The 12,133-nt window shown below is 38.3% G+C and overlaps 1 protein-coding gene across 1 annotated transcript in view; it reads right to left on the minus strand.

Moving 5' to 3' along the window:
• The window catches only part of SPIDR (scaffold protein involved in DNA repair), a 198,574-nt gene that overhangs the window by 116,081 nt on the left and 70,360 nt on the right, over nucleotides 1-12,133 (minus strand). Inside the window, exon 8 of the mRNA XM_071554566.1 lies at nucleotides 6,435-6,654. Coding sequence (XP_071410667.1) covers nucleotides 6,435-6,654 — 220 coding nt within the window. The remainder of the gene's footprint in view (nucleotides 1-6,434; nucleotides 6,655-12,133) is intronic.

Below are 12,133 nucleotides of genomic sequence, written 5' to 3' on the forward strand. Positions count from 1 at the left end.
ACTGACTGCATGTCCCCAGTTCAGACACATCTGGTCAGGGAGACACATTCTACCCCAATGGAGGCTGTTGTGCCAACAACAGACTTGATCTAAAAACCAAGCTGCTGCTTTGCAAACACACCACTGCTTCTGACCCTTCTGATTTGACTGAAAGCAAACAAATATATCAACAAAACCCTGCACTTCATTGATACAATACAGTGGAAATTCCCCTTTTTCAGCAGGTCTAGATACCATCAGCTATTAGCCCAGAGACAGGCAGTAATGTTTCAAAATCCAGTTTTAATCTTCTATAGAACTCTGTATCTACATTCTTGAGGCTATCTTCCCCAAACATATTTCCACTCTTTTCTCCATGGAAAATCCATTTTATAGAGAGCAGTTTTTTCATCTTTGTTTTTCAGGGTACTAATATTTTGTCTGTGGCATTCACATAATACATCTACGCATGCCATAATTATAAAAATAAACATGTCTCTCTCCTGTAAAAGTGTGATTGTGTTATTCTGTTTATTAAATACATAGACCACATCCGAAACACCAACCAGGTGTTTCCTTCAGGTGGTTGTGGCAAATCACAGAAATGGCAGAAATTACTTGTTCTCCTATTGAAATTGAAGCTGTATAATTCTGTGTTTTTCCAGTTATGTCATCCATCTATGAAGGAACATCACTATTCATTGATTTGATTACTAAGAAATTTTGTTATTTCAATTTTCTACATGCAAAGTAAACAAACACAAATAGTATTAATGGCTTTATCTCTTTAGTTCTAGAGACATAAAATAACAAATACCTAAGCAGCTCTACAGATACAACTTTCTCCCTTTACATCAGGGGCTAGAAAAAAATTTTATTTTTTAAAAGAGAAAAATGAGTAAAATTTTAAGGACTACCCTGTCAAAAAGGATAAAGCAAAAGAAGCATCCAAGAAAGTATATTAAAAGCTTACTAGGGATAACTTTCAGTTCATAGAAAGTGTACATATTCCTGTTCTCAAAAGACCATTCATCTCTTTTGAAGTGATTGTATTAGGAAAGGTATATCCTAGCAAAACAAAAAATAAAGTCTTGCAAAAAACCCTACAGCTGCTTCAGCTTCTTCTGAAAGGAGCTTCAATTTTCACAACTGCATGATCTCTGAGAAGCAATTCCAATCACATGATATGATCTGCTCCTTGGCTCCAAGGCCATTCCCATATGTACTTTAGAAATAGTGCCCACACTGGCTTTACAGCTCTGAAGTTTTGTAGAATTTTATCTTCTGAGTGAGTCTCACCCCTTATCACAGTTCTCCCCTTCTGCTATTGTTACATTCTTTCTTTGAAGCTGTTAAGTCAGAGCCAACATCTTTCCGATGGGAGGGATCTGACTGGTGCTCTTTCCCCCCCATCTTTTCCATGTATGTGAATATGTGTGTATATATAAGTGACTGGATGTCATTAGAGAAAGATGGTAAACAGTGATCAGTTGGACAAAACTGATCTATCAGGCATTCAAAGAAGGAATCTCTCTGTGGACTAACCAGAGAAACTGAATGCATGTAAGAGGTATTCTATATATGTCTTTAGTTGGTTTTTTAATTTCATATTTATTTTACTTTTATGGAATGAGAAAATTTTAAAGAATATACATGTTTTCCTTATGGAGAAGCAGGAGGGTATTTCTGGACTTGATTAATATGTAAAGCCTAGATCCTGCTTTCACATGATCTGTCTTGTGATAGGCACTCTGTAACAATGTTCTTAAATACTTCCCTTGACTGGTGAGAGCAACAGTGATAGAAAGTCTCCATCTTCATCAAATGGAAGCCAAACACTAATACAAGCTCAAAGCACCTATTTCATGTTAGTTCCCTGTGTTGGTCCTGTTGCTGCTCATGCAGATGATGTAAGACTATGCAATATAAGACAATGCAAAAATCACAGTAATACATCCATTTATCATAAATCCTGCTGTTGAGTCAACAAAACAGCCTACAGCACACCCAGGACAATTCTAAAATAGAAGAATACCTAAATCCACCAAGTCAGATTGCTTCTTGTACATACATTTGCTCAGAATCTGCTTATATGTTTCTACAGCAACTTCCATCATTGGTCTGCATTAAAGGACTTGGGATATAAGGTTTCAGCCCTGTACATCAGCTGATCTGCAACAGTGTTTTGTAAGAGCTCTTCTTGGCAGTAAATAATTCAAACTCTTCTAAATCTCATTCAATGAGGAGAGACCGAATTTAGCCCTATGCAAATAGAAATGAAAAGTCCCCATTAAACACTTTCTCCAGGCACTGGAACACTTTCAAAGCTGAGTAATTATGACTCCCCGTGGTTTCACAGGTTAAGAGAAACTAAAGAATAACTTTGAAGTTGCTTGTTGATGTCACAGATTTAAGTGTTTTATATACTTGCCATACCAAGTTCCTAAAATAAACTGTCTCGGAGAAGTTGCACAGGGAATAGCGGCTATCCAGCCAAGGAGCCTGTCTATTGCAGTGTTTACAGGCAGGGTAAGAACAAAACACCAAGTGGTTCTCTCCCAGTCTCCAGTAATCAGCACCATGTGAACCTCCTTCATATTCACATTCAATAGGTGTGGATTGATCTCTGAGCCTGTCCAAATCAAATGTGATCTGTGTTTTATACTGCTATGGCCAAGTACCGTATAATATCACGTATGTCTAGTGGTTTAGCTTCAGACATACTTGAAAGTATTCTAACAACTTTAAAGTTGTTAAATTTAATGGTGAGGAAAAGAACTCTAATCAGCACCATTTTCCTCAAGTTAATTTATCTTGAATTCAACAGTAAGCATATCTATGAGCAGGAGGCAGGAGAATCTAAAGCAAACTGTCTCTCCCCAAGCCTTGCTATCAGCAGTAAAATGAATCCTGAAGTCTCTGAAAATGGCAACTCTCATCACTTTCTGTTACTATGGTAAATTATTTCCATAATTTTTAAAATTAAACAAACAGAAAAAAACCCAGGTAAGTTGAAACCAGAAAATCACCACAAGTGAAACAGTGGAAGTCTTTGTTCCCATTCTCTCAAGTGTTTGCAGTAGCAGGCAGTCTTTACTTTTTGCTGGATATATATTTCTGCAAAGTGAATAAAGACTTAGTAATGAATTTAATTAAACTCAGTAATAAACTTTTTCTTTTCCAAGTGTTAAAAACACTTAGTGATTCAGAATCAGTTTGTAAAAAATTATGAGGTGTTCATTTAAAACCTTAATCCAAGAAATTGCTCAAGCACTGCAAAGACAACCAAAGGCAAGCCTATGCAGGCAGGGGCAGGCAGGGCTGGGCTCTTTTGCCTGCTGTGTTCCCAGCTGGCGAGACACAAACCAGCTTCAGCCCAAAACACACAACCAGCTTCATGTGATGTGTCCAAGTTAATAGACCTTATTTAGATACAGTACTGCAATAATACTTCCATATAGCCTCAACATCAGAGCAGGCTCCCATCAGACATTTCAGTGGCCAGGAAGCTGAGCTCTGTCCGCCAACACACACGCTGATTTGAAAGCATTAATCAACCTAATCCAGTTGTTTTCCCTATAGCCAGTGACAATTCTCCTGTCAAATCACTTTCATTCAAGATTGTAAATATATCTCTTAAGACACTAGACATGAAGAAAGTCATACCTAGTTACAAAGAAATTTGGGTTCAGTCCTGCAAATTCTTGCCCTGACACAAAGCTTCTCTGAAAGCCAGTGGGATATCTCTCATGAGCAATGTCCAGGTTGGTAAGACTCTTATAGCCAGCACCCTATCAATATTTTATTGTTTAAATTAAGTTGATTGTATTGTAGTGCTTGTAGTACTGAAGTTTCATAGGATTCTGTATACAAACAAATACCAAGAAGTGCATCAACATATCTCTAAACATTGTTTCCTAAAGTACTTATGTAAGTCTACTGCTAGAGATGTTTCACATACCAAGCCTATGCACTGACTTCACAGCACATAAAAATACAGTTACAAAAGCGAAGTCTAACTTTACAAAGGCTCCAAAATGGTGCATTCCAATTTTGCTCACAAATAGTCAGACACAGAAGCCAGCAGCCTGTGTGCATCTTACTCACTTGGCTGCCTGGTCAGAGAGCAAAAGGTAAAGTCAGAATGTAATTCTGGGGGTTTATTTAAAGATCATGGGAAATTTTGCTCTCAGAACACTACAGCACCAGAAGCAGATCACTCACAAAACACCCCATCTCACCCTATTCTGTCCTATCATACAAGTATCTCAAAATACAGGACAATGATGCAGAGTGTGCCATGTGTCCCACAACCATGCAAGTCATTCAAAGGTTGTCTCGTCTTTCATCTAGATTTTTTTGTTCCCTTTTGTTTCTGACTGGTAGTATCAGTAAGATACATAAATATGCTTATTTCAACATGTCAGGGTTGGATTTAGTTAATTTGTTTTTACACTAGTCACACATTTGAATTGACAGACAAGCATTTTAACAAGAACAGTATTTGTTTTGAAAGACGGAAGTACAAATTCAATGCAGAGTAACAGAAACTACATTTCAGCATTCAGAGCTCTCAAGTAAGAGTTTAAGAGAATAGAAGCTTGGAACTGTGATAGAGGAAACTTTCATTAAGTGTACAAGTCCCATTTCCAATTAATGTAAACTACAAGTGCCAAAATATAATCTAAAACAAAAACATCCCTCACCCTCTCCCCTCCCTGCCTCCAGTAGATTTAGTTTAATAGTATCCAGCCCAACTTCTTTTGAATTCTGGTTGAGTAAATAAAGACACATCTGACATTAAGATAATTCCAAAACGATAGAAAATGGGACTAGAGATGAGGTATAATGCAGCTTTCCCACTATTAAAAAGCACCTTGAGATAAATAAAAGGTGGTATTTCTGGGAAGACAGAGAACTATGAAATTTTCTCAATAAATATCAGTTTACATATATAGAGAAATGAGTTTTATGTCCAGAACATCTTAAAATTTAAACAAAGGAGAAGACTACACTAGTACAATTGCAGATGTTTGTAGTCTGGAAAATTTCGTATCAGTGCAGATTTACATCTTCCCAGAGCAGGCGTGAAACAAGCTGGAGCAGTCCGAGATTTACACATGCTAAGTACACTACAGTAACCATTTAGGAAAAGAAAAAAGAAGGAAAAAAGAAATTGAATCACACACTAACAAACACTTTTTCAGGTACAAAAATCTCTGTGTAGCTTAAGGTCTGTGCAGAGGGACAAAGCAGCATAAGTACGATGACACATGGTTTAAAAACAACTGAGGAAACCTGAAGAGAAAAACAGAACTAAGATGTTTGTAAGAGTGAGAAACAAGAAGAAAACAGAGGCAAACAAAAGCAAATGTAAAAGCATGAAAAGAAGCTTGTTGAAGGAAAAGGAAAATGAGAACTAAACACCTCAGGGGTGGGAGGAAGGAAAAAAAAAAGCAGTGACATATCAGACTAGGAATTAATTAATATGAAACTGTTTCCCTTAGCTACAGATCTATTTACATCTAAACTATCAATAGTTGTATCTGTAGCCATAATAAACCACAAATTAAGTATCTTCCCTTAATTTCTGAATTGCCTCCAAAAAGAGTTAAACAACATTTTAGAAGCAAAAGATTATAAATTGGGGAACTCAAAAAAGATTTGCAGCTATCAATGAGGATGAAAACCAGATACAGACTTTTGCAAAACAGGAAAAAGTATTTTGCAAAAGGATATGGTCAAACACTAGAGGCAACTGAACTCAGGTAATGAATGCTGAAATACATAAGAAAAATATTTCCTCTTTTATAATTTGGGTGGAAAGGAGTGGAAAGAGGAGTAATATTCCCACTCCAAAGTTCCTTTGAATTTTTATGAAAAGTAAACCTTCCAATCTACAACTACGAACAACCAGCTGCTTCACTATAAATCTCATCACTTTTTGCTGCCCCTTAAAATTCAGGTAAGTTATCTAATTCAGAAATAAATCACAAATGTAGACCAAACATTCTGAAGAATTCCAGAAAGGGTTGTGCTGAAGAGGGATTTGGGGAACTGAAAATGGAATGCTACACAGTTAATACGGACTTTTCCACTGAAATATTATACCCATACTCAGAGCAACAGATGAGCATTCCTGAACTACTTTGCTTGCAGAAAGTATGCACTTTATTGGCCTTATCATTGATAAGACATTGCTCAGGCCTTTCTAGTGCTCTAAACATGAAAATACTAAGTGAAAACACAACTGAAGCCCTGAGCAACACATTCAGTTATCTGAACTATCTTTAAGATATCTGTCAAAGTCTCTCTAGCTGCCAGAGACAGATGATCACAAGAGAGCCCTGCTTCCCCCTCGTCCACCAAGGTCTTACAACCATGTAGCCAGAATTCTACCAACTCCACTTCCTTCTGCAGTGCTGCAGCAAATGCAGCCCCTTCTTCCTACTCACCATGGGGGATAGATGTGGATGACATCCTGTAGTCTGCTCTTCAGATGAGTGGCTGTCTCTCTTGTGAAGAGGACTTTGAGTAACGGTTCTTCTGCATTGATGACGGCATCCTCAGGTGAACATGCAGCAGAAGACTGTTCCAGCTGCTGGCAGATGGCAACTTGTATTGTACACTCCTCAAATATTTCTAAGATCTTCACAATTAAGACACCAGATTTATCTGGAAAGTAAATTAAAATGAAAAATAAAAATGCAGAGTCTGGATGAGAAGTAACTTGTGGCACTCTAAAGGTGTGCATCCCTCTGCTCTGCACATCTGTCCTAATGTGAAAAATCCATCTATGAGTAGAATACATTACCTTACCAAAAGACCCATGTTAACCTTTTTGCAATAATTTTTACTTTCTTTATACATACTATTAACTGGGGAAAGAAAAAGCCTATCTGCACTTCTTCCAAACACCAACAAAATCACAAACTCCCTACAAGAAGCCCTCTCCCACCACATTCAAACCTATAAATCTTGCAAGTCATCCACTTTGTTCAGTTTTTATTACATACTGCTAAAAAATACATTTATTTAAAAACAGAATCATCATACTGTGTTAAAAGTGAAGTTGTGTTTGCCCTCCTTGACTTTTCTCAAAGCAACAGTTGTCAGGGATAAAGTAAAGAGAGTACAAAGCATCTAAAAGCTGATGATTCACATTTAGAGACAAATGTAGAAAAGAGGGAGTAGGACAGCTTGATTCTAAGCACTTTTGTCTATGCAGAACAAAGAACAACTTTGCACTAAAATGAAATTACTTCTGGGGCCGTTTGCAGTCTGCATAGAGCAGTAACTACTCAGACAGACTTTGGTCTATGCTGTAAGATATTGCTGGTTTATTCTCATTCTCACCCAGCTTCACACAAATCTGCACTCCAGTCACTGAGGGGAGAATTGTCTTTCCCTCCCTGCCCAATGCTGAGAGCATTTAGTGGGGTAAGGTAGGGTCCCAGAGGACAAGGGCAACAGAGCCCCAGTTCCATCCTTTTTTATTCACAAATTGTATTGGGAAAAACGCAGCATCACAAGAAAAGCAGCTGACAAATTACTGTCTTTCCACAGCAAACTAAAAGGGGAGGAATAGTGAACGTGATACTGGAACTTAACAGCAGAGCTGTATAGTTATTTGTTTGTTTATTTTAAGGCTCATTTCACAACTGTTAATGTTTTTTCCTTTGGAAAATAAATCAAAATACTTTAGTTTGAGTTTATGAGAAAGTTTTTAAAAAAATTTAACCCAACCCTCAAGAAATCCAAACCAAAGAAACTGGGCCTTAAAAACTTTCAGATTTATTAGATTAAATTCTACAAAAAAAAGTCCTTGTCTTTATTAAATTTCATACCAAAACTGAAATAAAGTAATATTGAAATACAAAACTGAAATGTTCTCAAAACCACTTTCATGTGAACTAAATTTTCAACATATGCAACATGCTTCTGCAAAGCATTCCGCTACCCCTGAGCTGGTATTTTCCAGCAGGATAAAGGGTTCCACCAGACAGTCTGACATAAGATTTACTTAAGCCATTTCTGCCCAAACCATTGCAGCTTGACCTCCTTTTCCAGATCTGAGAAGCAGAAGTAGGAGAACCAGTTCTTTCTGCAAAGTCCTTTGAGACTGACTGGTGAAGAGAGAGGGTTGTCACTGCTATTGCTCCTCACTGCTATCACTTTCTCAAAGAAAGCTGTAACATTGCAGTGCTACTGCAAATACTCACTGCACTGTGTTAATGTTTGCTTATGTGCAAACTTCTGCCAAGGGTGAGCACCAACTAGTTTTCTGTGCCTAAAGGGAAGGACTTAGAATATTCACACTTTAATTCTGTGTAGCCTCACTAGCTGCAGTTGTGGTCCTCTGTCAACCCAAAGTCATCTGGCACGCATAAACAAATTCTCTCAACCACAAAAATTCCTATCCTTTAAAGTAACTGAGCACTTACCTCTTCCCTCTAGACACACTGCACAATTTGCATTTGCATACACTTGAAAAACCAGGTCACAAAAAAATCAGCTTCAGTTTTGAAACTCACCAACTGTTTATTAAAAAAAACAACTATTAAGACAGCTTGTGAGAGAGACTGTTCATCACTTCTGAACTATGCATTTCTTATATGACAATTCTTACTGGTCAGCAGCATATGTATTACTCAGCTGATACAGCAGGTTGAAGACAGTGAATGACAACCTAATAAATTTTTTTTAAATAGCTCTGACTGTCAAACAGTTAAAATACTAGGTAAATCAAGAACTATATCTATATGAAAGAATCTTACAGATATTGAAGTAAAAATATCCTACCAAGGTACTAGAGTCTCTTGCAAGCCTGAAGTTTGTGCAAACACTGGGAGCTGATACTAAAGGAAGTAGAATGCTTCTATATTAAAAGCATCTCAATTTTGACAACTAGCCAAGTCTCACACTTGGCACACCATTTGTTTATTTAGATGCACAGAGATAATTAGTTTAATTACCCTGAAATTATTACTACTGCTGATGATAGTGTTCTCCTTAACAACATGGCAAAGCACTTTGGATTACTGGCACGCGATGAAACACCAAAGTTCAGAACGTAGCTTCAGTTTTAATTCACTTGGCTTTTGCATTGTTATGTCAATCAAAAATAAATCAAACATATGTAGCTGTACACTGAAGGCAGAATTTGTGGGTGAGGAGATGGGCTGGATCACTGCAAATTCTAGTTTCCAGAGAAGTTTTCTAGTTTGTTCATCCATGTGAAAAGCTCACTTTAAGGTTTTGCAATGTTCTCTTTCAGCCTTGGATAACTCAGAAGTTCTCACTTGCTAAAGTCCTCATTCACTTAATTTCATTTGCAAAGCAGAAATACAGCCCAAGAAACAAACAGATGTGCAGATTTCATGGCAATACCTAGTAATCTCATACAAGGAAGAATACCTTACAATAATATTATTTTTAAAGGTGCAATCTATAACTGAGCTCCAGTCATGCCCACTCCTACATTTCACATTCCTTCATTTCCTGTTCTACTGTCTAGAACACTTATGAATTTCCTTCTTCAGGGCTAGTTTTGAAGAAAATCAGTGAGCTAATCCAGCTAATTGCAAAGTTACCAAAGTGCAGAAGCAGATATCAGGGAGAGGAAGGAACAAGTGATGGAAAGGGGAGAGATGGGGGAGGAGGAGTCTGAGGAAGGATAGCTCTTTGCAGTGACAGTCCAACCAGGCTGGATTAAGTCAGTTCCAAACAGTATCCAGTTACTTCCTTTTCCCCTGTGGCGCCCAGGCTGGACTGTCCTCAAGAAGCTTGTGCAGCACACAGGAAGGACAGATATGATGAAGTCACTGAACAGAGATACCAGCTGTTCAAGTTGTGTAGTCTGCAGGCACATGTTATACCCCAAACATAATATATATATATTCTACAACTCTTGGGCAGACTCATCTTTTTTGAGCCTCAATGTTCACAACGGACAGACAACACAAGAGGGTAATGAAAACATGGGTCACAGCATACCCAGTGTTATCTTTCAACTACCAACTCTAGGCATAATGCTGTATACTACAAGGATCCGGAGACAGGGAGAAGGAATAAGAACTGCAGGTACATATGGAATGCTTGTTTAAAAAACTCTTCAGTTTACTTACTTGAAGGCAACATTTATTCTCCATTGAAAGACAAGTGCTAAAGCATACTTGCAGAGTGAGCATACAGCTGCCTGGACGTGTTTAGAAATCTTCCACTGAAGCAGCAATTTGAGGACGGCTTAACAAAGCTCTTCTAGAATAATAGAATACCTCAAGTTGAAAGGGACCCATATGGATCATTAAGTTCAACTCCTTGCTCCTCACAGGATCACGTAACACTAAATCATACAACCAACAGCCTCCTTGCTCTAGTAATCTATTTTGCTTTCAGTGAAGAACTTTCTTCAAATATTCAATCTGGTTCCAGATGCCTCTGCATCAGTAATGCTTGAGGGAGATAAAGATGGAAACCCAGATAGCTGCCTGATCAGTGTCAGACACAGGTGCATTTGTCAGTAAAGTCCTGAGTGCTTTGAGCTCGGGTGACAGAGGGCTGCTGCAGCTCAGTGGTCCTGGAAAACAGCCTAGCATGGACAGCTGCCCCTTCCAGCATCTCTCTGTAGCCTTCACACAGTCAGCTAGAAAGTCAGAGAAAACATCCACTGACACAGGATCAAGGATCATTTGAAATATGTGGCCCCATGAATATAAACAGAGGGCTTTTTCATCCCAGGGGCATGAAGTATAATTCAATCCCTGATACATGAGGCTCAAGGTACCACAAAGAAAGATAGAAAGCCACTGGTAAATCTGGCATTGATAAATCTTGCTGACTATGAATTTTGAAGAGGCATTTAGGATGTACAACATGTCTATTCTAAAAAAACTCCACAATTAAAAGGAAGGGAAGTCAGATGCTATGGTCTGTAATGCTCCCTCACTTCTAACAGAATCTTCCATAGGAACAAAAACCTTCACAAAGTCATGCTGGCCACTAATGAATTGAAATGTTGGTCACAAAAGGGCTGGAGTACAAGAAAAATGAGGTACCAGTCATAACCCAGGTTACTCATACCACTCTTTGCAGAACACTGCTGTGGTAAGTGCCACCCACTGAAAGGTAACAGACAGAAATCACTGCTAGATGGAGCATGATCAAACAAATTAGTTCCTCCAGACTTCACAAGTGGTCCAGCATTAGTGAAACCTGCAGATTGACTGGTGGGAGGAACAAGCTGTTTAAGCAGGGAAGCACCTCAGGTAAAGCCTGAGATGGCTGGCAAGAACGTCCATCAACTCTCAGACATGAAACAAAAAGCTCTGACAAAGACAGAGAAATCCTGATCCAAATCTAGGCAAACGGAACATCACTGATCTCACTGCTACTGTTAGCAAAACTTTGAAATCAAAGGGAAAGGTCTCTTTGGCAATAGTAGTAATAGAACAAATCTGGCAATGACCTTGGGCATAATTTCAAAAAAGCCCGATCCTCCATAATTCTGTGATCCAAACAGGTCTACATTGTAGGCATGGGTTCAAAAAACAACCAGTAACTTTCTGGTAGGAGAAAAACTTTTATTTAGAACTACTAAGAACACAGACAGCAATTCTGGTTCAGAAAGCCCCTCGAGTAAGAGATCTTTGGGAGATCACTGGGAGCATACTTTGGGAAAATACCAAGTGTTATCATTTTCCCTAGGCATTTTGGTAGGTCTTGTCCCTGCCAGAAACAGGATCCTAAGGTAGAGGAACTTTTGGTTTAACCGCCTAACAGATATGCTTTGACATCCATAGTTAAACTGTTTAATTCTAGGTGTCCTCTGGGATGTTGGTCTCTCACTTAAATTTGCAATCCAAACATGAGGTAGCTCAATTAAACCACAAAGACAATTCAAGTGCCAGGGAGATGAACAAACACTTCACAGTGAAATGCATCAGTTTCTTTGGGTAATTATTTTCATTTCTGTTTATTACTTCAGTGCATAGTGTGATGCTGCCCTTCAGTCACATGCCATGTCATATACTATGACATCAAAACACGTTCTGACACAGTCCTTTGCAGATGTTCTGCATTACTCTGAATTCTAGGAGGCTTAAAAAGAAACAAAACAAGGAAAAAAAGGGGAGAAAAAAAAAAGAAAAACATT

Source organism: Pithys albifrons, chromosome 4 (genome assembly GCF_047495875.1).
Source record: "Pithys albifrons albifrons isolate INPA30051 chromosome 4, PitAlb_v1, whole genome shotgun sequence".
In the NCBI taxonomy this organism is placed as follows: domain Eukaryota; kingdom Metazoa; phylum Chordata; class Aves; order Passeriformes; family Thamnophilidae; genus Pithys; species Pithys albifrons.